This window comes from Mus pahari, chromosome 5, assembly GCF_900095145.1.
Source record: "Mus pahari chromosome 5, PAHARI_EIJ_v1.1, whole genome shotgun sequence".
Taxonomy (NCBI): domain Eukaryota; kingdom Metazoa; phylum Chordata; class Mammalia; order Rodentia; family Muridae; genus Mus; species Mus pahari.
Window position 1 is genome coordinate 143949336 of NC_034594.1, and position 27624 is coordinate 143976959.

General features: G+C 45.8%; 1 protein-coding gene across 1 annotated transcript in view; it reads left to right on the top strand.

The window, feature by feature from the left end:
* Positions 1 to 6804: 6804 nt before the first annotated feature.
* Positions 6805 to 27624, top strand: part of F11r (F11 receptor) — a 25679-nt gene continuing 4859 nt past the window's right edge. The window contains exon 1 of the mRNA XM_021198749.2: positions 6805 to 6925. Coding sequence (XP_021054408.1) covers positions 6865 to 6925 — 61 coding nt within the window. The 5' untranslated portion in view covers positions 6805 to 6864. The remainder of the gene's footprint in view (positions 6926 to 27624) is intronic.

Genomic DNA, 27624 nt, shown 5'->3' on the forward strand with positions numbered 1-27624 from the left:
ACTCACTTGGTAGACCAGGCTGGCCTCGAACTCAGAAATCCGCCTGCCTCTGCCTCCCGAGTGCTGGGATTAAAGGCCTGCGCCACCAGGCCCGGCCCCTCTGCTCTTTCTACTCGAGCAGCTTTGCCTTTGGTGTAGGGGAACAACAGTAGCAGCTGCGCAACCCCATCACCTGCGCTCAACTGCAATTCTCTTTTTCCATAGGCCATATTTTTTATTTCTTCCTTGTAATCTTCATCTACAATTCCTGGATGCACAGCGACTCTTCGGGGAGTTAAATCCCCTCCTTCCCCAGCCAGTCCCTACTGACTCCAACTGCAAAGAACCATAAACCCCAGTAGTTTTATTTTATACCGTGATTTTTAGAGATAGTTACCTGTGGCCAAGTCTAGACCTATGCTGCCTGAAGTAGTCTGGAAACCTCGGCCTTCTTTGAACATCGCCCTTAGAGATGCCTTGTTCACAATTTGGTTGCAAATGACCGTATCTCCCACAGTTAAAGCACTGGGCATTGTGCGATCTGAGACCTTTAGCAGCCTGGTCACAGGTTCTTTGCTATTGACCGTACCTCTTGCAGTTGAAGCACTTTGATATCGGAGACCTCTAGCTGTAGCATGGAATGCTGCCCATACCTTTAATGGTCTAATGACTTTTTTACAATCAGCATACACCAGTGTTTCTATCAACATCTCCTTGTGTCAGGGTCTGGTATGGCTTTGTTCACAGCTGACACTAATCTTTGGGTTTTTCTTGTCTTGTTTTGTTTTGGTTTGTTTTTATAGCTGGGCATGGTAGTGTATGCCTTTAGTCCCAGCACTCGGGAGGCAGAGGTAGGCAGATTTCTGAGTTCGAGGCCAGCCTGGTCTACACAGTGAGTTCCAGGACAGCCAGGGCTACACAGAGAAATCCTGTCTTGAAAAACCAAAAAAAAAAAAAAAAAAAAAGATTTATTTATGTACACTGTAGCTGTTGGGAATTGAAATTTAGAACCTCTGCTCACTCCGGTCAACCCCACTCCCCAGCTCGCTCCAGTTGGCCCCACTCACTCAATCCCTGCTAACTCTGGCCCAAAGGTTTATTTATTATTATACATAAGTACACTATTGCTCTCTTCAGACACAGCAGAAGAGGGTATCAGACCTCATTACAGGTGGTGGGATTTGAACAGTCAGTGCTCTTACCCTCTGAGCCATCTCACCAGCCCAACACTAATCTTGGTAAATAAATAAATAAGTGGCAGCTTCTTCAGAGCCATTTAATCTTTGTAAATGGATTTTCCCCCAGGCTCTTCAACTTTGTCCCAAGCTCTCAAAGCCACCAATCAACATTGTTCTAGAGTAACATCATCAAATTGAACCTGTTCTTATACATCAGAGGGCCGCCCTTCACCAGGCAACTGGTTTTTTACTATATTCATTCTCGTTGTTCAATTTCACTGTTGAGTATTCGAGGCTTCTTCCATCCACCAGGTCAACCATTACAACTGCAGACCAGCCTCTAGTACAGCAGTTACTTTCAGTCTTGAGAAGAATAATTCTATTTAGAGTAGCACAGTTATTTAGAATTTGTTTCACATAAGGTGAGTGCATCTCATATGAAATCATATCCTCTGCTTCAGTCCTGCATGGAGGGGGGAACAGGATGATCACAGGAGGTGGAGGGAGGAGGGACCTGGGGGGGAGAGAGGAGGGGGGAGGAAATAAGGGGGACAGTAGGAGGCACAGAGGGTCAAGAAATCAAAAATATGTAGTGGAGGGGGGAATGAGGAAATGGGGATAGCTTCTGGAGGGTCCCAGATGACAGGGAAACAAGAGGCTCCCAGGACCCTTTTAGCAGAGAAGGGAAGATAGAACCTGTGGAGACCACCTCCAGTAGATAGGCATGCCCCCACCCCGGTCAAGGGATGGGGCCACCCACCCATCTCAAAGTTTTGTTTTGTTTTGTTTTTAAACCCAGAAATGTTCCTGTTCAAAGGAAGAACAGGGACAAAAAATGGAGCAGAGACTGAAGGAAGGACCACTGCCCCACCTGGGGATCTGTCCTGTCTGCAGACACCAAACTGGACACTGTTGCTGTTGCCCAAGGCACTTGCTGACAGGAACCTGGGGGTGAATGTTCCTTGGGAGGTTCAGCCAGCAACTGAGGAATGCAGATGTGGATGCTTGGAGCCAGCCATCAGACTGAGTTCAGGGACCCCATGAGGGAGCTGGCAGAAGAACTGGAGGAGCTGATTGCAACCCCACAGGAAGGACATCAGCTGGCTGGACCACCCAGTGCTTCCAGGGACTAGACAACCAATCAAGGAGTGTATGGGGAGGGACCCATGGCTCCAGATACATAGGTAGCAGAGAATGGCCTTGTCTAACATCAGTGGGAGGGGAGGCCCTTGGTCCCATGGAGGTTTGGTGCACCAGCCTAGGAGGGGCCAGAGAGGGTGAGTGCATGGGGGAGTACACTCAGAGGCAAAGGGGAGGGATGAGAGGGAGGTTGTAGGATGGAGGGCTTGTAGAGGGGTAACAGGAAAGTAGGATATCATTTGAGATGTAAATGAATAGAATTAGGAAGGAAGGAAGGAAGGAATCATATCCTTTTAAAACCCTGTCTCAAAAACCAAACCAAACCAAAAAAATCAATCAGGGTGTGGTGGCATTTACCTTTCACCTTAGTACTTGAGAGCCAGAGCCAGAGCCAGAGTCAGGTGGATCTCTGAGTTCAAGGTCAGACTAGTCTAAAGGGCTAAATAGTGAGATTGTTTGTTTATTTATTATTTATTTTGTTTTTTGTTTGTTTGTTTGTTTTTTCAAGACAGGGACTTACCACCATGCTCTGCTTGCCGAAAAGAAAAGAAAAGAAAGGAAAGGAAAAGAAAAGAAAAGTGAGCCTAGGGCCAGCGACGGCTCTGTAGGTAAGGTGAAGCACTTACTGCACAAGCCCCACAACCTGGTCCACCTCAGAACCCAGGTAAAGATGGAAGGAGAAGATGAACTCTAAAGAGTTGTCCTCTGATTGCCACATGCCCACGATGGTGCAGGTACCTGCGCTCACACATCAGATACACAAAGAACAAACAATTTTCCTTTTAGAAGGGGAGTTTGGGCTGGGCAGATGGCTCAGCAGTAAAAAGATCAAGGTACCAGTCAGAGGATCTGAGTTGTTCAAGTTCCCAGAACACATGTTAAGAAGCCAGGATCCAGTGCTGGGCAGGGTGGAGACGGGGATTTTGGGGCTGGCTATAGGGTAGCTGTAAGGTCAGTGAGAGACCCTGATTCAAGGCAAAAAGGTTGAGAGTGGCAGAGCAGGGCACCTGACATCTTCCTCTGCCTCTGTACATTAGTGGGCATGCATACCTGCATATATACAAGCCTACATATAACACACACACACACACACACACACACACACACACACACACACACACGGGGTGAGGGTAGAGACACAGAGAGTGAGATAGATAGAGACAGAGGGAAAGAGGGGGCGTTGGTGAAAGGAGATCCTTGGGTCATTGGAAAGCCTCAAAGGAGATTAAGGAATTTCTTCTATGACAGCTTAGTAGTTCCTTGAAGGCTGTCACAGAGGAAGCCTAGAAGCATCCATCTGCATCCTGGCCTGAGATGTGACAGTTTGCTTTTGCTTGCATTTCTGCCATCTCACACTGTCCAATTCAAGGGGGTGGGGTGGGGTGGTGGAGAACAAAACAAAAACAAGAACACAAAACAAACAACCCTACAAGAATTGAGTTGATGGGCTGGAGAGATGGCTCAGCTGTTAATGTCAGCTTACAGCTTGTGGTCCATACCAGGGAAGTCAGGGTGAAAATTCAAGGCAGAAACCTGAGGACAGATTGATGCAGAGGCCATGGAGGAGTATTGCTTGCTGGGCTGCCTAGCTTGCTTTCTTATATCATCCAGGACCATCAGCCCAGGGGTGGCACTACCTATTGTGAGTCAGTCTGGTGGGGACATTTTCTCAGTTGAGATCCTTCTTCTCAAAGGCTCTACCTTGGGTCAAGTTGACATACAACTAGCCAGCATGCTAGTATTTATTCCAATATATCAAAAAAAAAAAAAATCAAGCAAAGAGTGGTAGCTTATTGCTTGTATTCTTCAGCTTGTGAGGCTGAAGAATAGGGAGTGCTGAGAGTTCAAGGCTAAGCTAGACCACACAGTGAGAGCTCAGGACACCGTGGACAATATAGTAAGTCCATATGTCACCCTGTTCCCAAATAAAATAAAAATAAATAAGCAAATAAATAAATAGACTGGGTCTATAATTCTGTGATGGACTATAAGTCTATTATGCATAGGGCCCTGGGTTCAAATCCCCAGTGCTACCAAAAATTATATATATATATATATATATATATATATAAAATTCTGTGGGTCTTCTGGAAGAACAGTGCATACTCTTTGATCACTGAGCCATCATTCTAGCTCCTAAAACCTTTTTTTTTTTTCCTTTTAATGGAAAAGCTATCAGAGGAAAATAATAATTTAAAATTTTGTGTAATGCCAGAGCTCAGTGGTTGGGAATTAAAAAAACAAACAAACATTTGTACATATTTATTAGGTATGTAAGAGGAGAGCTGCCAGAACCCAGCCCATCTCTGAGGCAACTCTCCCACTTTTGCTCTCACATTTTGTTAACAGGGTTAAGCCAGGTTCACATTCCCGGAGTGGGGGCCACTCTTACCCTGTCCCTCCAAATGTTCGTTTAATTGTCTGGTAAACTGGTAAAAGAATGTAAAACTTGCTGTTATCTTAACTGAGGTGCCTAAGTTGTAAAAATCTATAGCCAGAGCCTGCCAAGCCCTGATTAACTGCATGCAGCTGACCAGCAACTTTGTTCCTTATCACTTTGAGCTCCAGACCAAATGTCTAGGAGGATGAACTGAGAGAGCCATGGATTCTGGACCCAGTGTCCTAAAGGATGAATTAAAGGCCTTTAAGCCAGGTGTCCTGGAGGAAGCCCAGTCTTCAACAAACACTGCCGTGCATGCTTAAACCTTTAATGTAAAAATATGCTCGATGACCTTGCAGCTCACCCAAGCCCCTCTTCCTTTTGCAGTTTTACCCTTTAAAAATGCAGTACAGCTTCTTTGGGGATGTGGTTCAGATCCCCAACTGTCCACCTCCTGATCGCTCAGAAAATAAAGCTTCTGCTTTGAAGTTTCTGTCTCTGAAGTGAGCGTTCTCAGCTTCCCTCCAGAACCCAACAGGTGTAGTGAGTGGTTCACACTATAATCTAGATATTCAGGGAGGCTGAGACGTCATAAGTTCAAGGGTACTTTGAGCCATATGTGAGTTGCAGACCAGCCTGGGCTAAAGTGAGATCATGCCAAACAAACTCCAAAACTGTGTATAAGTCTCATTTTAGGACTTCAACTTTTTCTGAGGGTGAATAACAAGCTTGCCCTTGGCAGGTACCCAAATATTTGTTTCAGTTTAGTAGTACAAAGTTTCTTTCTTGGTTACACACTGTCCTGTTTATTGTAACTGCCAACCTTGAAGTCAGAATCGTTGTTTTCATTTATTTGTACTTTCTAGTCTCATGCAGTAGATGCTTGGTAAACTTGCTGATTGTTGTTGCTGTTGGTGGTGGTTTTTTGAGACAGGGTCTCACACTGCATCTCTGTCCTGGAACTCACAATGTAGATAAGGCTGGCTTTGAACTCACAAAGATCTACCTGCTTCTGCCTCCCCAGTGCCGGGATTAAAAGCATGGGTTACTAAGCCCAGTGTAGCATGCACTCTTAACTGCTAAGCCATCTCTCCAGCCTGTTTTATTTTTGAAACAGGATCTCTTGTAGCTTAGTCTATTCTCTGATTTGCTACCTTGTCAAGGATAGCCTTAAACTCCTAATCCTGCTGCCCCTGTCTTTTATAGTCCTGGGATTACAAGCATAAACACTAGGTTGGGGTTTTTTTCCCCTTTCTATCCTTCCCCCTCCTCCTCCTCCCCTCCTCTCAGAAAGGGTCTCATGAATCCCAGGCTGGTCTAGGGCTTACTAGATACCTAAGACTGAGCCCCCAATCTTTCTGCACTTACGTACCTCTTGGGATAGCCATTTTTATAGGAAGATCCACAGTTTGAGGCCAGCCTCAGTGACATAGCCAGCCCTGGTCTAGAAAATAAAAGCTAATCCAAATGTAAGGCCCAGCAAAGGACCTGCCGACATAGATCCTATGTGTGTGGATAAAAGACATATTCCCAGTCCTCCCGAGAAGTGTAGGTCAGCTTGTATTCTCTGGATGCTTCCTGTATCCGTCTATGTAGGTTTCTTTTTGAGAGCAACTCAGTTTGGGACAGTCAAGATGTCTCTCTTGTCTCAACCCTCTCCCCTACACCTTCCTATATTAATTTGTGTTTTTCACTTACCAAGGGGGAGGGGACCAAAGATTCTGCACCATCAAGCAATTCAAAAGTAATGGAAGAGAAATCAACCAGGCACATTCCTGCATCTCACAGGCAGTGACCTTACTCACCTCCTCTTTAGAGATAACTATCAAGAGCCAGGCAGTCCGAATTGCTGCCCAATTGGGATGCCCTTACCTGCCGAAGAGGAGGCCTTGGTTTCTTTAAGCGACAGTCTCCTGGGCCAACCAGAGGTCTCTAGAGGTGAAAGCCACCAATCAGACTCAAGAGGGAGGAAAGTTCGGGGTTGCACCTGCGTACGGTGAGTCACTCATCGGAGCTCCCTCTCTTTTCACCAATCGGAACGCGGGGCAGCCGGGCGCCGCCCACCGGGCGTGGAGAGAAAGGCGGGCCGGGCTTAACCTGGCTGCTTAGAGTCCAGCCCAGGGCAGTGGATCGCGAGGCTGTTCCCAGCGGAGTTGCGGTGCCCGTCGCGTCGGGATTGTAACTGTAATGGGCACCGAGGGGAAAGCCGGGAGGAAACTGTTGTTTCTCTTCACGTCTATGATCCTGGGTGAGTTCCCAGAGTTTTTGGAGGATTAGGTGGGTCCGGGGAGAGGTTGGAAGAGGACGGTCCCCACGCGCCGACGGTAAGGGAGGAGTCCAGAAACCTGCCTGCCTGCCTCGCCCTAGGAGTCCACTTTTCCTCCCGGGTCTGGTCACTCTCCATTCCCCTCCCCCACCGGGAGACTGGCTGGCTCCCTTCCCCCAAACCGGTGATCTGTGACCCTACCTCCCACTCGGAGCTGGGAGTACCCTCTCTGCAGAAGCACCAAAAATAAACCGGGAGGATCCATGGTTCTGAGTCTACCCTAACGACCCGAGGACCTTCCTCACACCCAACTATTTCGCTAGGCGTTCTTCTCCATAGTATGCGCCTGGGAAGGTCTATCCTGCCCTTCCGACATTCTCCGAGGTCTCAGAAAAACCTTGAGCCTCTCAACCGGAATCCCTTGGCTCAAGTGCCCTAGAAGGAAATGTAATGAGGAGGGGGTGGGTGGGTAGGGAAGGTTTCTTTTCCTAGCTTTTGTAGAAGAGTTTCTCCCTCTTGTTAAGTTGTAGACCTTCTGGGATTAATGCCGTGGTTCGGCGTCTGAAGAAGAAATGAATTCTCTAAAATGTCTCAGATTCAGAATTCCTTTCTTGAATAGGTAGCGAGGAGTCCTTAATTAAGGTTGTTGACAGAGTGAGGATTTCCCTGGGGGAAGAGTAGGTCTATTGGTTGGCTGGATCTCCTTAGAGCCAGAACTCTGCCCTCCCCCTTGCCCGGAATGAGAGTTTTTTGTTTCTTTGTCGACTCCTTTTCCTGAGAAACAGCCAGGCTCGCATGCTGGGGCATGACTGTTTCGAGGTGTGTTTGTATGAGGTTGAGTGTGAGGTAGGTTGGTTTGTTCCCTTGGTCAGTGTGTGTCAGCTCCTGTATATTTATCTGTCTCATTTCCCCACCGCCACCACCCTTCGGAGCAGAGGACCAAACCCAGGGACTTGGATGTGCTATGTCTGGTTCCTGAGTGTCACACACTCCTGTTGTTTTGTTGGAATGTGTTCCGTATGAAACTGTTTCCCTTCAAGGTTCGTATTTTAGAGAGGATAAAGGAAACAAACCATTACAGTCAGTATCGCTGTCTTCTAAAGGCAGTTCGTTTTGATAACCTTTTTGGAGAGCAAGCCTAAGACTCCGTCCCCAAGATGGAGAGATGGGTCCCTTGTTTCTCATTACAACTGTAAAGGCTTGGAGTGGCCTAGACAGTAGGTGAGTCTGCTTCTCTCCATTGTACAGATGAGAGAGGAAATGACCTTTCCAGTTTTACAAGAGGGTGGAAGCTGGGGATGGAACCAGAGCCCTCTGACTCCTATTCCTGGAGATCCAGCATCTCAGGCATGAGGCATAAGAACTATTTAAACTACTCTTTCAGAATCAGCTCTCTTGTTCTTAATGAAATCCCTTCCATCAGAGTCTTCTCACTTAACTTTTGAATTCTACTACTGGTTCTCCGTCCCCTCGTCCTTTCTTTGCCCGGCCATCACTTGTTTCATTTCTGTTCATATCTTAGATTGCTAGCCACACCCACATTCCTGTTTTGTGTACTGTTTCCTTTGGATCAAGGACTGCAGTTGTTAGGCTTATGTAAACCCCTGGAGTGACTTCCTTCCCACCCCTTTCCTCCTTCCTTTTCTCTTCCCCTAATTTCCTACGTTGATTCTAGCACACACCACCAAAGAAAAGGATTGTGACGAGATCATTTTGCGCAAGTAGCCATGGTTCCAAGGAAACCTGAGGTGGGGCATTTGCTTGGCAGGGCCGGGGGCCCTAGGGAAATAACAACGTAAGGGGTGGCAGTGGGTGAGAATACACGTCACAGTGTAACTTTGAAAATCAAGGTAGACCTGGGGGAAGGGAGTGATTTGGTTAGTGCAAATGAGGATGTAAATGTCAGGCGGGCCACCCCCTCGGGAGTTCTTCTGGCTGTGCTTCTTTCTGTCTGTCCTGTGCCCCTAGGCTAGTAGCTCAGTGTCTTTTCTGCTATAAAACAGAAGTAATAATACTTGTCCTCTGCATGCCATGAGGATCAATGGAGTTAATAGCTACGTTACATATACATGAAGGGATTACTGTTGCACAGCTATTACCTCTTTGGATTTTGTGAGGGTGCAAGGATGCTGTCCTTACGAGACTAGGTCAAAGGACGCAGGAAAAGTTCCCAATGGCAGGGCTTTATTTTATGATTACTGAGTTTTAAGGTGAGGGCTCTTGTGGGGGCATCCGGTGTGAAGCACAAACGGCTTGCCCCAGTGTCCTTGGCTTCCTGAGTTACTCCTCACTGTGGGCTCTGCCATCAGGGTGGAAAAGAAAGAGCGAGATAGCCAGTATTGAGCACAGCCTGCTAAGTGGATGACTGCTCCAGCCTGAGCTACTCAGCAGGCAGGCTACACAGACAGGCTGGGAGAGCTGAGCCTGGAGAGTTGGGACTGGTGACCCAGAATGCTGTGTTTCATTCCCTGGAGAACCTGAACTTGGAAAGGGTTCAGTTACAAGCAGGGGCCAGTGGATGGGTCAATTTTTATTGTATCCAGAAGGGAGGGAAGTAAGCCAGGCGTGGAACACTGACATTTTCTCTGTCCCCTCTTACCTTACACACACACACACACACACACACACACACACACACACACACACACAAGAAAACCCATTGGAGAACTTCCAACATTTGGTGAGGAGCAGACTTTCTCCCCCAAAACTGTGGATTGGTAAGTCAGGCTGCTATTTCCTCCTGAGGAAACGATCATTCCCTTGAAGCTAGACGCTAGTGGGTGGCCACCCCCAGGAGGAGAAAGCGCTGAGCAGCACTCCAGCAGTCGAGGCTTGGCTCTGGAAGGCTTTTTGGTGGCATCTTTGTGACCTGGGCTTGTCAAGGACCCCAGCCTTGTTCTCCTTTGGGCAGAACTGCTGTGGTTCCAAAAATTGTTGATTCAAAACACATTGGTTGACTGGGTTTGAGATTCAGGATCTATCAAAGGGTGGAGTAGCTCACTCCCACTCTGTTCTTCCCCCCCCACCCCCCAACTTTACCTGGCCGAGTTTCTTATGCATATTTTTCTACTGTTTTGTTATGCAAATGTGCAAGACTTACATTGTGCATTAGATTGCATCTTGGTTTTTAATATAGCCTGAGATTTTTCTTTTTTTCTTCTTCTTCTCCTCCTCTTCCTTTTCTTCCTCCTCCTCTTCTCCCTTTCTCCTCCTCCTCCTCCTTGGTTTTTTTTTTTTTTTTTAATTTGAGACAGGGTTTCTCTGTATAGCCCTGGCTGTCCTGGAACTCACTTTGTAGACCAGGCTGGCCTCGAACTCAGAAATCTGCCTGTCTCTGCCTCCCAAGTGGTGGGATTAAAGGCGTGTGCCACCACCGCCCGGCTGTTTTTGTTGTTCTTTTGAGATAGAGTCTCTGTGTAACTTTAGCTGGCCTGGAATGTGCTGGGTAGACCAGGCTAGCAGCCTCGAACTCTCAGAACTCGGACTGTGGGTTTTTTTTTTTTTTTATTCTTACACTCTGGTATTATAGGGAATGTGGCCTTGGCTGCTTGGATCTGCCACCGTCTACACACAGCTGGAGATTCACAGGGGAGGGTGCCAGCATGCCCTCTCCCAAGCCCCCAAAGGTAGATTGAAATGCTACACACGGGGCTTTATTTTCACATCTGTTGGATTCGAGACTAGGGGACTCATAGTCTCAGGTAGGTGTCCAAAAGCAAAGGTTAAGTGAGTTGGGCGGAGGCTGTGGGTAGCAGGATGAGCAAATGCATATTGGGGTTTTCCGGGCATTGAAACCCTGGAATTCATCTGGCTGGGACTCCCTGATAAGCCTAGTTTCTGTCCAAAGTCCAGCTTGTGTCATTTGTTTTACGGTGTGGGGGTGGGACTAGAGGAAGCAGCTGGCTGGCAGGAAGTTTGATGCCAGGTCCCTTGTGTGTTGTCTGTCCTGGCCGGCCTGACTTTCCTTCGAGGTGGGGGAGATGGGGGAGGGGTCTGAACAGGTAAAACTGGAAAGTCTGCAAAAGGCAGGAGGGAGCCATGGAGTAAAAGCCACCCCCTCACCCCCACTGTCATGATCAATGTCTGCCATCTTCAGAGGGTTGAGTCTGCTCTGTGGTGGGACTCACAGTCTTCCTGTTGCCCAGGCATTCTGTATCCAGTCACTCCGACCTCCAGAAAGCTTTTGTTTGTTACATCTTCTGAAGTTCATATGCCTAGATGTGAGGTGCTGTGGTGTTCATAGAGAACCAGAGACTGGCTGGCTGGCTGACTTCTCTCTTTTTCAACTTCCTTAATTTTTTAAAAATACGAAACTAGTGGCATAAAAGTACCTTGAGGACTATTCTAATAGTTAACAGGATGTTGGATAAAGAGAAAACAAAGGGTTTCCTATTATAACAGTAGAAGGAAGTAGTTGGTCTTCCTGGGCTGGATCCTCATGTCAAAAACATGGTTGTTGGGGGGTGGGGGGCACTGTTTGGTGTCTGAAGTCTCCAGCCTCGGTGTGCAACTTCATGAAGGTTATGAAGGTTCAGAGACAATCCACACTAGAGCCTAGGTGGAGGATTGAAGCCAATTTGTTTGTTTCCAAAAGCTACAAATCGGCATCCCCAACTGGGATACCCTGCTGGGCTGTTGCTTGGGATGGAAAGGCAGGCAGTGACTTTTGTGCTGAGTGTGGTAGCTGAGACAGGACTTCTAATTTCTTTGATTGTGCCATTGTATCCAGTGCATTCCCACCATGCTCACATTTCCCTCCACGCCTTTATCCAGATTTTACAACCACCTTCCCTCCTTCTCATGGTTTTCCTTAGATTTTTTTTTTTTTTAAAGACTAAACATTTTTTTCATTTTGTTTTGTTTTTTTGTTTTTGTTTTCTGAGACAGGGTCTCTCTGTGAAACATTCCTTCCTGGCTGTCCTGGTACTCGCTTTGTTGTAGACCAGGCTAGCTTTGAACTCACAAGAGATCTGCCTGCTACTTCCTCCCAGATGCTGGGATAAAAGGCATGTTCCACCATGCCTGGCCTAGAACTAATTGTGTGTGTGTGTGTGTGTGTGTGTGTGTGTGTGTGTCTGTATGTGGAGGTCAGGGAAGAACTTGTGAACATTGGCTCTCCTACTGTGGCATTGAACTAAGGTGGTCGAGCTTGTTGGCTAAGTCTTTACCTGCTGAACTATTTCATTGTTCCTCTGCTCTGCCCTTGTTTGTGTTTGTGATCCTCTGAGTTTAACCAAGGCTTCCCGGGTGGTGATATAGGCTCTTGGTTCCTGAGTAAGGCAGCTGTGGCTACACCAGTGCTGACAATGTCTCCTCCAGTAGCTACCACGGGATTCCGACCCTCCTCCGCATCCTCCAGCTAGTGCAGCTTTTTCTTTTCTTAGTCAAGACAGGGTTTCTCTGTGTAGCTCTGGCTGCCCTGGAACTCACTCTGTAGACTAGGCTGGCTTCGAACTCAGAAATCCGCCTGCTTCTGTCTCCCCGAGTGCTGAGGTTAAAGGCGTGCGCCACCACTGCCTGGCTAATACAGCTTTTAAAAATCAATTTGTAAAATTATTTATTGTAGTGTATATGCCTGTGGTTGTAATGTGTTGAGGTCAGCTGTTGAGTGTTCCTGTCATGTGGGACTTGGGGATTGGACTCAGGCTTGGGAGAACTGTGCCTTGCATGCTGAGCCATCTATCTCACCAGCTTAACCCCTTTCGCAGTCTTTCCACTCTCCTTTCTGTGTTGTTCTTAGAGCCTTGGGGTTGACGGATGGAGAGATAAATACTCAATAGTCAGCTATTTTCAAGATCTCAATCCTTTGTACTGCTTTAACCACTGTCTGCTGCAAAAAGGACGTTTCTTTGGCTAGTATAAACAGCTAGGAGGATGTTGCATAGCATGTCCATTTAGCAAAATAAAGCAGTAGGTCTCATGGCCTGTGGCCTGTGGCCTGTGACCGTCCCAGCCTATTCTTTCGATGGAGTCTCCTGCGGAGTGGTCCTCTGATGGACTTGGAATGTAGTTGGTTATTCCTATAACGGCTGTGCCATTATTATTATTATTGGTTTTTCGAGACAGGGTTTCTCTGTGTAGCCCTGGCTGTCCTGGAACTCACTTTGTAGACCAGGCTGGCCTCGAACTCAGAAATCCTCCTGCCTCTGCCTCCCGAGTGCTGGGATTAAAGGCCTGCGCCACCACGCCCGGCTTACAGCCTACTTTAAAAGGGCTCAACCTCCCCTCTAGCCCACCAGAGGTAGTAGAGAAGAAAGGTCATTAGGATACGGTCTCCAGGGTGGCTAGATTTAGGGCACTGAATTGGGCATCAGATTCCCCGGAGCTAGAGATATGGTCAGTTGTGAGCCACATGACTGGATGTTGGGAACTGAACTTGGGTCTTTGGCAGGAGCAGTAAATTCTCTTAACTGCCAAGCCATCTACCTCTCCAGCCCCTAAGCTGGGGGATGGGGAGGGGTGAGGAAGGAGGGGGGGCAGAAGGAAGGGAAAATTAAACAAAACAAAAACCCAGGGCAGGAGAGATGACTCAATGGTTAAGAGCAGTGACTGCTCTTCCAAGGGTCCTGAGTTGAATTCCCAGCATCCACATGGTGGGTCACAACCATCTATAATGGGATCTGATGCCCTGTTCTGGTATGTCTGAAGTCAGTAACAGTGTACTCATACACATAAAATAAGTAAACAAATCTTAAAAAAAACAAAACAAAACAAAAAACCAAATAAAAAACCCTACCAAAGTGATAGAAGGGCAGTTGGCTTTGTGGGAGTGTGTTTATAGTCTCAGCACCAGGGAGCCTGAGACTGGAGGACAGTGAGTCAGTTGGAGCCCTGTCTGTGCTACAGAGTGACTCACTCTCAAAAACAAGAGTGATAACCTTTTTTTTCTACCTGCTCCAGGTAGAAAACTGGGAAGATAAAAGACTGTAGAGAAAAATCACATGCACCCTTGCTCATTCAAGGCGGCTGTGAATGATTGCTGTGCATACATATATACATTAAAGCTTAAGCTGGTCAGTGGTGTCGCTTCCCTTTAATCCCAGCACTGGGGAGGCAGAGGCAGGCAGCTAGATCTCTGAGTTTGAGGTCAGCCTGGTCTACAGATAGAGTTCCAACACAGCCAGGGCTACACAGACCCTGTCTTTTTTTTTTTTTTTTTTTAAGATTTATTTATTATATGTAAGTACACTGTAGTTGTCTTCAGACACTCCAGAAGAGGGAGTCAGATCTCGTTACGGATGGTTGTGAGCCATCATGTGGTTGCTGGGATTTGAACTCAGGACCTTCAGAAGAGCAGCTAGTGCTCTTAACTGCTGAGCCATCTCACCAGCCCATAGACCCTGTCTTGCTTGGGAAAACAAACAAGAAGAAACTTAAAGGGCATGTGTGTTGACATATGCCCTTAATCTCAGTGTTCGGAAGGCCGAGGCAGCCAAGTCTTTGAATTGGAAGCTAACATGATCTACAGAGTGAGTTTCAGGACAGCTAGGACTATACAGAGAAGCCCTGTTTCAAAAACAAACAACAAAAAACTTGACCAAGAGCCGGGCCTGGTGGCGCAGGCCTTTAATCCCAGCACTCGGGAGGCAGAGGCAGGCGGATTTCTGAGTTCGAGGCTAGCCTGGTCTGCCAAGTGAGTTCCAGGACAGCCAGAGCTATACAGAGAAACCCTGTCTCGAAAAACCAAAAAAAAAAAACTTGACCAAGGTCTATTATTGTATTGTATGATTATGCTACAATTTAGCCATTTACCTTTTTTCTTTTTTTTCTTTTTTTTTTTTTTTTAAAGATTTATTTATTTATTACATGTAAGTACACTCTAGCTGTCTTCAGACACTCCAGAAGAGGGCGTCAGATCTTGTTAGGGATGGTTATGTGGTTGCTGGGATTTGAACTCTGGACCTTCGGAAGAGCAGTCAGGTGCTCTTACCCACTGAGCCATCTCACCAGCCCTACCTTTTTTCTTTAGATTTGTTTATTTTATATACATGAGTACACTGTCACTCTTCAGACACACCAGAAGAGAGCATCAGATCTTATTACAGATAGTTGGAGCTACCGTGTGGTTGCTGGGATTTGAACTCAGGACCTCTGGAGGATCAGCCACTGAGCCATCTCCCAGCCTCCTAAGCCATTACCTTTTATGGAGATATTTTTGTTTCTTTTTTCTTTCCCATTCCACTTAACAATAAATTACTTTCATATATTAATCTTTAAGTTTACCTTTAATTAAGGGTGGGGTGGGGTGGGTGGGGAACAGGGATCGAAGGCCATTTGAACTAGACCAACTGTAACTGTAACTCCAGTTTTAGGGTATCTGATGCTCTTCTGGCCTCTACAGGCATATGCTGCATGGTACAGACATACCTACATAAAATAAAAAGATGATGATGATTAACATGGACAGACTTGAACCTGGGGTGGTAGCTCAGTGATAGAACCCTTCTGTTACCTGCATCAGATCCTCATCTATGAAATGGGATGAGAGTCTGGGGAGGTGCAAGCATGAAGGCCTGCATTTGATTTGGAAAAGCAGTCTGTCACAGCTATTCTGTTATTCTTTGCTGACTGTGATTTCTGGGGTTAGTTACCTAGTCAGTATTACAGATCCTTGTCTTCACTTCTGAATTTTTGGTTGCCTGTGGTCAATCTGGGATTGAAAGTATTTCCAAGGAAAATTCCAGAAATAAAGAATACATGAATGTGGGGTGGGTTTTGTTTTTGTGCAGTCAGGGCGGCCCTTCAGCTCCCTGTGGAGCTGAGGTTTATCTTGAGCTCCCCATCTCTTGCCTCCCCTTCCTAAGTGCTGGGATCACAAGTACCCTGTACCACCACAGCTTGCTATTAATAGTACATAAGTTTTAAATAAGCTTTATCTCAGTGTATTGCCATTATTTTATTACGAGTTATTGTTATTAATCTTTTGTTTCTAATGTATGAATTTAGCTTTATTGTAGTTATGCACATGTAAGAAAAACCATTGAAAGTTTTGAGTTTATTATTTTCTTTGGTTTCAGGTGTCAGCAAAACATTTTTGGGTTGTATCTCCTGGGGATAAGGATTGGGGGTGGGGAGAACACACCAACTAGATAGTTTACCAGCTCTCGTGGTAAACGGTCTCTTAGGCCCAGTTTGGTGGGACATGCCTGTAGTACCAGGAGTCTAGAGACAGGAAGCAGGATTGACTAAAGTTTGAGATTGGCATGGTATATGTACTGCTTTGGACAAGCCAGGGGCTACAGAAATCCAATGTATTAGGGGCGCGCGCGCGCGCACGTGTGTGTGTGTGTGTGTGTGTGTGTGAAGGAAATCATATCTCTCGTAGAAATAAGTGATCGAGACTGACTTAGTTGTCAGTAGTTTGTGATCGTTCTATTTCCTGTTCTCTTTCTCTGGTCCGCGTGCCCCGTTCATGTCCCCTGCCTTCCTGCTTTCCGTCCTCGGTGTCTCCCTCCCTTACATCTGTTCTCTCTGCTCTTCTTGTGCCCTTTTCCTCCCTGCAGCTCACATTTCTTCCTCATCTGTTACCTCAGTTCACCTTTAATGTTTATTTGAACATTCTTCATGTTCTGCTAGTGTGCCACTGTTAGCCGCTGTCGGGTGTTCCCCCTCTTCCTCCCCGTCTCTTTCTCTCCATCTCTCTTCTCTTTCTCTCCCCTCTCCTCCTTGTACAGCCAGGCAGGTGCTCTGCCACCCGGCTGCACTCTTCAGCCCTGGCCCTCTGGTTTCTGGCTTTGTGCTTGCCTCTCCTATTTATTTGGTCATGTTTCTTCTTGTAGTCTATCTGATTTTCCTCCCTCCCTCTTATTCTGAGACATGGTTTCACTCAGCAGTCCAAGTTGGCCTGCGCTCACAGCGGCCCTTCTGCTCTGGTTCCTCAAGACCTTCGTAGCTCCTCTTTCCTCTGAGCCTGGTTCTCAGCCTTGGTCTCAACCCTTTCACAGGGGTCAGCTAAGACCATTACATAACGATTCATAACAGTAGCAGAATTACAGGTAGGAAGTAGCAGTGAAAATAATGTTATGGCTGGGGGTCACCACAACATGAGGAATTGTTTTCAGGGGCCACCGCACTAGAAAGGTTGAGAACCACTCACTGCTCTGAGTTAATGATATTTTAGATATACTTGTTTATTACAGAAATATAGAACACGCAGAAAAAGAGCTCAGATATTGGAGACAGCCAAGTGGAATCATTCTTAGAGATTTTATAATTACATGCTTGGAGCTGGCGAGATCGCTCAGTGGGTAAAGTCCTGAGTTCAAACCCCAGCAACCACATGGTAGCTCACAACCACCTGTAATGAGATCTCATGCCCTCTTCTAGTGTGTCTGAAGTCAGCTACAGTGTACTTATGTATAATAATAAATGAATCTTTGAACCGGAGCAAGCAGGGTCTGAGCAAGTGGGGCGGACAAGAGCAAGCAGAGGTCCTAAAAGTTCAGTTCCCAACAACCACATGAAGGCTCACAACCATCTGTACAGCTACAGTGTACTCACATACATAAAATAAAATAAATAAATCTTTAAAAAATAATAATTATATGCTTGATATTTTTATTTATAAATTTTATTATTTTATTTTAGAATTATTTTATGTATATAATAAGTACACTGTAGCTGTCTTCAGACACACTAGAAGAGGGCATCAGATCTCATTACGGATAGTTGTGAGCTACCACGTAGTTGCTGGGAATTGAACTCAGGACCTCTAGAAGAGTAGTCAGTGCTCTTAACCACTGAGCCATCTCTCTAGCCCTATAATTTTTATTTTTAATCCTAACGTTCAGAAGCCACAGGAAAGCTGCCCTTTGTGAATTCCAGGGGAGCACTGAGTATATAGCAGTGGGTGTGGGCATCATATCATACGTTAACTTTATATTTTAGAGATATTTTTAGGCCAGTTCAGAATGATTTAAGTTGGCTTTGGGGATGCCACAGTGTTCTTTTTGTTTGTTTCTTTGTTTCCCCTTAAGGTTAGGAGTTTATGTAGCCCAGACTTGCCTGTACTATGTAGCTGAGGATGAGTTACCTTTGAACTCCCAATCCTCTGCCCTCCCAAGTACTATGGTTACAGGTGGGCCATTATGCCCTGCTGGCTTGTGTTTTGTTGTTGTTGTTGTTTATTTTGTTTTTTTTTTTTATTTTTCATTTGCAGAAGGAAGAGAAATTTTAAGGATTATCCTTCTCCCTAAAATATGAGTCATATGGACATATGTGGGTCATATGTGAAATTTTGTCTAAAAAACAAAGGGTCAGCAAGAGGGCTTAGTGGGTAGAGGGGCTTGCAGCCATACCTGTCAACTTGAGTTTGATTTCTGTGATCACGAGGTGGAAGAGAAGAGTTCTACAGATTGTCTTCTGAGCTCCACATGGGCACATTGGCAGGTGTATATCCATGCACACACACAAGTAAATATATACAGGATGTTGGGGGTGCGGTTGTATTAAAGCAGTTTATTGATATAGTTTCACATACCAGAACCAGATAATGTGAATTACAATTTTAGTTCCGCCACCCACTTGTTTTGTGACCTTGGACAAATTAATTTCTGTGCCCCACTTACTCACTAAAGATGAGAGCTATAATTGTTATCTGTCTCATATAATTAGTGTAAGATTAAATGAATTAAATCACTGAAGGGCTTGGAGTTTCTGGCACATTGTGAGCATTCAGTTTTCTTTAGTCGGTGGCTTTCCTGGTCATGCTCAGTGTTTACAGTTCAGATATGATGAGGTCACTGGTAGAGCACGCTGACAGGCTTCTTTGCGGGGATGTCCTCACGTCTTCCTTCTGTATGTGGTATGCAGATATGGGTGCACACAGAACCCAGAGGACTGCTGTGTTAGTTTGCTAGGGCCGGTGTAACAACAGATTCCACATATTGCCTAGCTTGTCAAAAGTAGTCTCCCAGCTCCGGATGCTGGACGTCTAAGCTGAAGGCACTGGCTGGAATCGTTCCCCATGAGACCTCTCTCCTTGCCGGCAGATGGCTCCGCCCTTCCTTGCTGCCTGTTCACGGGCCACACGTTCCAAAGTGTGCCTCTGTCTATTAGAGGGAGACCGGTTGAGTTGGATTGAAGCATCCTGAAGTAACCTCATTTTAACATCATTGCTGCTTTAGTGGTTCTGCCGCCAGATGCGTCCTCTGAAGATTTTGTTATTGTTCCTCTTATTTTTTAAAGATTTTATTTATCTTCTATATATGATCAGTATGCTGTAGCTGTCTTCAGACACACCAGAAGAGGGCATCGGATCCCATTACAGATGGTCGTGAGCCACCATGTGGTTGCTGGGAATTGAACTCAGGACTTTGGAAGAGCCGTCAGTGGTCTTAACTGCTGAGCCATCTCTCCAGCCCGTTGTTCCTCTTGTTATGAAAACAGTGAAGGTGAAGGGAATGGATTCACCTCTTTTTCCTATTTTTATCTCCAAACAAAGCCCATTTTTTAAGCAGTGATGTGCTTTGGAAGCAGGAAAGCAAAAGTTCTCATTTGTGGTTTGTTGTGATGTTTTGTTGTCTTTGAAACCCGGCTGGGCATGGTGCATGCCTTTAATCCCGGCACTTGGGAGGCAGGTGGATTTCTGAGTTTGAGGCCAGCCTGGTCTACAGAGTGAGTTCCAGGACAGCCAGGGCTACACAGAGAAACCCTGTCTCGGTGTGGTGGGGGTGGGGGTGGGGGAACCTGACCTCATGAAGTGCAGATAGGCAGACTGGCTTCAGATGTACCAAGTAGCTGAGGCTGGCCTTGAACGCCTTATTCTCTCGATGCTGTATCCCAGGTACCAGGATTACACCTGTGTGTCACTGTGACTAGCTTTCACTTGGTTTAGAACCACAAATGAACGAGGGCGGTAACATGTTTAACGATACTGGCTTTACCTCAGTGACCAAGTGGTAATGTCTGACTCTCTTCTGAGAACCTGGTAAGTTTTTCTAGCCCACCTATGGTTCTCACATCCCCTTTTCTGTTCCCGTTGACTTGAGACAGCCAGACAGGCGTTTTTCCCACCTCTTGCTATTTTGGATCTTGCATTAGAAGTTTTCCTGGCTCTTGTTCTCCTTTTGGCTCTCTGTCCTTCCCCTGCAGCTCTGTAGGTACCAGTGTACACCCCTCGATGCAGGCACCAGCCTCTGCCACTGTGGGCAACACCTGCAGACTCATCGAATCCCAGGTGCAGCCGTCCCGTTTACAGAACAGCGGGAATTATGGGTATAGAACGTAAATATTGTTTCAAGACGATTACATTTAAAACCACTTTGTAGTCTGGAGAGGTGGTGTAAGCAAAACAATCTCAAGCAGTCACTCATAATTCTAGCACTCACTCAGAAGGCAGGGGCAAGAGGATTTCTGTAGGTTTGAAGCCAGTCTGTTCTGGACAGGCACTTCAAGGACTACATAGTGAAATACTTTCTCAAAAAAGAACGAAGCATCGGAATAGAACTAAAACCACGTCGGTTTTAAAATACAGAACTAAGGGGTCTGGAGAGGTTAAAAGCACTTGTTCTTATAGAGAACTGGGGTTTGGGTCCCAGTAGTACCCTCATGATAGTTTACTACCATCCATGTAACTCCAGTTACAGAGGATTCAGTGCCCTCTTCTGACATCTATCTAGGACTTGAGAGATGGTTCATCAGTTAAGAGCTGAATTTGGTTTCTAGCACCAGTGTTGGGAGTCTCACCACCACCTGTAACTCTAGCCCCAAGGGATCTGTTGCCCTCTCCTGGCCTCTGTGGAAACCCACACACATGTGCACACATAAATAAAAATAAAACCTTACAAGCAAAACCAAAACCAGACTTTAGGAGCTGTGAAGGTCACTCGGTTGGTTCAGTGTTTGTCTCGCGTGTATGATGGACGCCTGGATTCAGTCCGCAGTGATGCATGAAACCGTGCATGGTGCAGTATTCCTGTCACCCAGAATTCAGGAGGTGAGGCTAGCCTGGGCTATGTGAGACCCCATCCCAAACAAAACAAAAAATAATAATTTTAGTTTTCTTCTCCCTGAAACTAGAACTTGAAGAAAGAATGTGTTAGTATTAAAATATTACAGAGATTGGATTTTGAAACAAGGTTGCTTTGTTTTGTTTTCCCCTGTGTTTGCTGTGTCCCCATCTGTCATTCCCATTTAAAAATTGGACTTTTTTTTTTTTTTTTTTTTTTTTTGGTTTTTCAAGACAGGGTTTCTCTGTGTAGCTCTGGCTGTCCTGGAACTCACTTTGTAGACCAGGCTGGCCTCGAACTCAGAAATCCGCCTGCCTCTGCCTCCCGAGTGCTGGGATTAAAGGCGTGCGCCACCATGCCCGGCTTTGGACTTGTTTTTGAAGATAAACCTCAACAATAGATAGTAAAGTGAAAGGTCTGCTAGGACCTACCTAATTTGTTTGTGTTCCACACCACTCAGCAAATATGTAGAATCAGGCGCTATGCTAGCGTTGAGTAATATTTAAATTAAACCAGACGTGGTCTCTGCTGTCTGGGCAATTGCTGGAGAGTCATGGGAGTGTTTATAGCACAGAGTTTAGGACTTTCATTTTCAAGACAGGACAGTCCTGACTGTCCTGAAACTCACTCTGTAAACCAGGCTTGCTCTCAAACTCAGAAATCCGCCGGCCTCTGCCTCTGCCTCCCAAGTGCTAGAACTAAAGGCTTGAGAAATAGCTCAGTGGTGTTTTTTCAGGGGATAATGAAAGCCTAGGGAAGAGGCTCTAAGAGGACTAGGGTGTGGTCGGTCATTTCCCGGAAAGAAAAAAAGGGACTCGACTGGTGCCAAACAGGTAATGAGGGGAAAGGGTGCTTCCCACAGCAGAGGCAGCTTGAGCAAGGCAGGGATTGGGAAACAGCTGGGAAGTGGTTTTGTGTTGCAACCACAGAGTGGGTGAGAAATTGGGAAGCTTCTCACAGCTCAGATGGGGCGGGAATTCTCTTGCCTGATATTTGCATTTTGACACCTAGGCTGCATAGCATCCCCCAACACTGGGATTGGATCTGCCCTGGGTGGAAGGCTGGGGGGTGCTGAGGTTGAGTAGCAACCACCTTGCAGTTGTACTGAGGTGGTTTGAAACTTTGCTACCGTCCACTGTTCCTTGGTCTGTGGGTAGCATTCATTCTTCCATGTTTGCTTGGCTAGGTGTTTCGTTTTTGAGACAGGCTCTTTCTATGTCTGTGTAGCCCTGGCTGGCTTGGAACTCACTATGTATTCTGGGCTGTCCTGGAACTCACTTTCTCCGTGTTGAAAATGGCAGTCCTGATACTGTCAGCCATCTCTGAGGGTTGCTGCTGCATTTGAGCGGTTGTGTCCCTGTGCTTGTGACACTGCCTGCTCCATTCCAACTGGGACGGGAGATGGATTTCCAGTTTACAGACTCACAGCTTGTGGAGGCTGAAAGGCTTGTCTTCAGTTTTATGGCTTTTTGTGTTGTGAGTTTCAGTGAAGGGGGTATATGTGATGCCTGCGGCTCACCTGCTGCTCAGTATTGGGGAAGCTGAGGCAGGAGAATTTTGAGTTCAAGGCTGGCTTGATCTATATAGTGAGCCCATGTCTCTTTCACAGACAAAAATTAAACATCCAAAATAAAAAGTAAGAGAGGAAAAAAAAAAAAAAGAAGAAAAAAAGAAAAAAAAAAAGGAAAAAAAGGAAAAAAAAAAAGTAAGAGAAACTGAAGCTGGAGAGATGGCTCTGTGCTTAGGAGCGCTGGCTGCTCTTCCAGAGGACCTAGGTTCAATTCTCAGCAGCATCCATGTGGCAACTCACAACTATCATCATTGCTAGTTCTAGAGGTTTTGACTCCTCTATTTGGCTTCTTTGAGCATGGCACACACATGATGCACAGACATCTGTGCAGGCAAAACACTCATCCACATAAAAGAGAAATAAATGGAATCACACACAAAAAAAGAGATTTTTTTTGTTTTTGTTTGTTTGTTTTGAGACAGGGTTTCTCTGTGTAATCCTGGCTGTCCTGGAACTTGCTCTATAGACCAGGCTGGCCTCGAACTCAGAGATCTATCAGCCTCTGCCTCCTGAGTGCTGGGACTAAAGGCATACATTACCACACCTGGCTTTAAAAGTAGTTTTTTTTTTTAAGTTAATGAAACTTTATAATGGAGAGGATGGAATTTCTTGTTTTGATTTACCATGTACGTTAAGACTATTAGTAAGAGTGTGTTGGGGGCTGAAGAGATGGCTCAGAGGTTAAGAGCACTGACTGCTCTTCCAGAGGTTCTGAGTTCAATTCCCAGCAACCACATGGTGGCTTACACAACCATCTATAATGGGATCCGGTGCACTCTTCTAGTGTATGTCTGAAGACAGCTGCAGTGTGCTCATATAACTAAAAAAATAAAATCTTAAAAAAAAAGAAAAAGTAAGAGTATGTTGGAGTGTCAGAGGTTAAATTAGAGGCGGGTGGGGGCTAGGTGAGTGATGAGGCCAGGGGAATAGTAGAGGGCAGGAAAATGATCCATCCTGATGTAGGCAGGTGTCCATGAGTGAGAGCCCCTAATTTGGTGGGCTGGGTTTAAAGCTCCCTTGTATAGTGCTCACTGCTTATTTACATGTCTTGAAGCAAATGTTGATGTCAGAAGGCGAGGTGTGAGCAGATGGACTGAGTGATAGTGATAGTGAGGCACCGTGCTTATTTGGCGCCTCCGGTTGGCCAGACACTGTTAGCGCTTTGGAGTTTGTTTTGAGACAGTCTCACTGTGTATCTCTGACTGGCCTGGAACTCAGTAAGATCCACCTGCCTCTGCCTCTGCCTCCCCAGGGCTGGGATTACAGTGTGTGCACCATTCCTGGCTAAGCACTTTATTTGTATTGTATTTGTTGGACCTGCACTTACTTTGATGTAGAAATGGTTGTCATCTCCATTTTACAGACTGCCAGAGTGTTCAGAATGGCTGAAGTGGCCTGCCTCGGTCACACAGTCAAGTAGAAAACACAGCTGGGGTAGGTAGGTAGTCTGCACGTAGTCTAGTTCCAAAAGCATGTAAGGGATGTGGGCCAGATTGGATGAGGTGTCTTTGGATGAATAGGAACAGCGTGGTGCTGAGGCTGGATTTGAATCATGGGAGACATAGGCAGGCATAGTAGACATTAATTAATTAAGTATTTTTATTTTTATTTATTTTGTTTTGTTTTTTTAAATTTAGTGTTTTTTTGTTTGTTGGTTGGTTTGTTTTTGAGACAAGATTTCTCTTGTCAAGACCAGTCTGGCCTTGAACTCACAGAGATCTGCCTGCCTCTGCCTCCCAAGTGCCAGGATTCAAAGTCTGCCGTCATTTCTTGGCTTAGGCTTATTTTATTTTATTTTATTATTTTTAAAGATTTATTTATTATTATATCTAAGTACACTGTAGCTGTCTTCAGATGCACCAGAAGAGGGTGTCAGATCTCATTATGGATGGTTGTGAGCCACCATGTGGTTGCTGGGATTTGAACTCAGGACCTTTGGAAGAGCAGTCAGTGCTCTTAACTGCTGAGCCATCTCTCTAGACCAAGGTTTATTTTTAAATTTAAAAAATTGTGTCTGATTCGCTGTTGTGTGTGTATGTGTGTTGGGGGCTTACATAAGTCATCATGCATGCATGGAGGGGGCAGAAGGAAAATTTGTGGGAGTTGACGCCCTGCTTTTACCATGTAGGACCTGGGGATTGAACTTGAGTCAACAGACTTGTTACCAAGTAACTCTACCTACTTGAGCCATTTCACCTATCCACAATAGAGTCTGAGTCTTGGTACAGGTGGGTCATAGCCAACAGGCTTTGGGCAATGGAGGGAGCTGGATAGACATTTTTTTCCCCTGGCTTTCAAGACAGGGTTTCCTTTTATTGCCCTGGAACTGTCTCTTCATCAGGCTGGCCTGGAACTCACCAGAGATCTGCCTGCTTCAGCCTCTAGCATGCTGGGATTAAAGGTTTGGGCCACCACCACCTGATACTTTTTGATCTCATCATTTCAAAGAAGGGGCTCAAAAACAATTTCAGGGGCTTGGGTGGGGGCATGGCCTAGCAGGTGAAAAGCACTTAGTGAGTAAGCCTATCCTGAATTCAGTCTCCAGAACCCACGTAAAAAGCAAGATTTGGGAAGTTTGAGGGCCAGCTGGCCTGACGTACATTTACAACACAGTGGCAGAAATGAGACCCTGTTGACACGATGGAAGAAGGGGAGAAATGATTTCTAGAATGTTGTCTACTGGCCTCCACATTCTTGCTGTGGCGTGTCCACACACCCTCCTAATTAATTAATTAATTAATTAATTAATTCGTGAAAAAATTGATTCACTGTCAGAAGTGACTGAGGAGTAACTACCGTTCATACACTGGTCCCTGTGCGTGCATGTAAATTTCAGAGGCTGCGTCTCGGCTTAATCAGATGTTCGCTCCTATTTCGGGTGGGGCCATAGGCTGGGTTCTTGGGAAGCTGACTCTGAGATATCAATTATCATACAAGACATTTTATTCAGGAGTGTTCGTTGGAGTCACACCTGTGGAAAGGGGAGGGAAGAAACACGATGGGGGGGGACTGGGGTACCCCACCATCTCCACCTCCTACTAGGGTTTAGCTGGGATTGTTGGGAAGTAGAGAGGGGGTTTTACACCAATCCCCTCCTGTCCTTGTCAAATGATAGTTTCTGGCTGCCCCATAGAAATTAGGTCCTAGGGCGAGGCAGTGTCCTGCCAACTGTGGGCCTGTAACTGGGAGCCTTCTTAGTGCTCCAGCAGCTGTGGTAGTAAGTCCTTCTTCGTTCCTAGTGAGATAATCTGGGTCAAGCATCACAGTGTGTGCATCACAGAAGGCAAATCATGAAACTTCTGAGCCTTTGTAGAACAAGGTTCGCAGCATCCAGGCGAGGATGACTGTGAGCCACCAGACGCTGGCCTAGAACTCACTGTATATCAGGCTGACCTGGAATGCACTGCATAGACTAAGCTGGCCTGGAACTTGCATCAGATTTCTTGCCTTTGCCTTTAAAAAAAAAAAAAAATTATTTATTTATTTCATGTATGTGAGTACACTGTCACTGTCTTCAGACACACCAGAAGGCAGCATTGGATGCCCATTACAGATGGTTGTGAGCCAGGCAGTGGTGGCGCACGCCTTTAATCCCAGCACTTGGGAGGCAGAGGCAGGCAGATTTCTGAGTTTGAGGCCAGCCTGGTCTACAGAAAAAAACAAAACAAAAACAAAAAAATACCCCCCCCAAAAAAACAAAAAAAACCCAGATGGTTGTGAACCACCATGTGGTTGCTGGGAATTAAACTCAGGACCTCTGGAAGAACAATCAGTGCTCTTAACCACTGAGCCATCTCTCCAGTGCACATTAGTTTTTAATTGTTACACATGTGTGTTAATGTCAAAGAACACCTTTGTCAAGTTGATTCTCTTCTTTGACCTTGACATGGGTTCTGGGGAACAAGCATGTTTGCATCAAGTGGGAGATGCCTGGTTATGGTTGCATCACCAACTGGGAGGTGCCTGGTTATGATTATGTCATCAAGTGGGAGGTGTTTTTACCCACTGAGGTTTTTTTTTTTTTTTTTTTTGGTTTTGGTTTTGGTTTTTCAAGACAGGGTTTCTCTGTGTAGCCCTGGCTGTCCTGGAACTCACTGTGTAGACCAGGCTGGCCTCGAACTCAGAAATCCGCCTGCCTCTGCCTCCGAAGTCCTGGGATTAAAGGCGTGCACCACCCCCAGCTCCTACTGAGCTTTTAATCATGTCCCCAGGTAGAGTTTCTGATTTAATGAGGGTTATTTGATTTAATTTCAACATCTGTTGTTACACTTGAGTATGAGTTCAGCATTAAAATTATAATGAAAATATGCAAAGTTATAGTATTTGAAGTAATTTATAGATCAGTGAGTTTTGATTTCTAAGAGTAACGTCTGAGCCTGACAGTGATGGTGCACACCTTTAAATTGGACCCATGGGAGGCAGAGGGGGGTGGGTTTCTGCATCCGGGGCCAGCCTCGTCTACAGAGAGATGGTTAAGAGCAGTTTTTGCTCTTGCAGAGGATCTAGGTTCTGTTTCCTGCGCCCATTTGGGAGCTCACAACTCACTGTAGTTCCAGGAGACATGCTGCCTTCTGATGTTCTCTGATACTTTACACATCATACATACATACATACATACATACATACATACATACATACATACAGGCAAAACACTCATAGATCTGGGATGTCATTTATCATACAAGACCCTCTATTAGAGAGAGCTCCTGGGATCAATCCACACTTGTGGAAAGGAGAAAGGCAGAGGGAGAGTTTCTTGCTATACAGGGAGATTTGAAACTGGGGCGATCCTTCACAGATCTCCCAAATCTGAGTTAGAAAGATGGATTACGTACACACCAGGAAGTGGAAGTCCAGGCTATTCTGGTCTATAAAAGTAAGATCCTTTCCCAACAAAACAAAACAGAAACAGAAGCCAACACAAAATAATACCTGGACTAATTCACCAAGTTGTGTCTGATTGAAATAAATGCATATAAAGGTACTCTAGGCCTGGCTGGGTGTGTGGCTGGGTAGTAAAACATGTGCCTATGATGTACCAGACCTGTCTTTGATCCTCTGCACTGCAGAAACATAGAAGTGCTCTTTAAGCAGTGATGTCAGAGGGTGTGCAGTTAAGCAGTGATGTCAGAGGGTGTGCAGTTAAGCAGTGATGTCAGAGG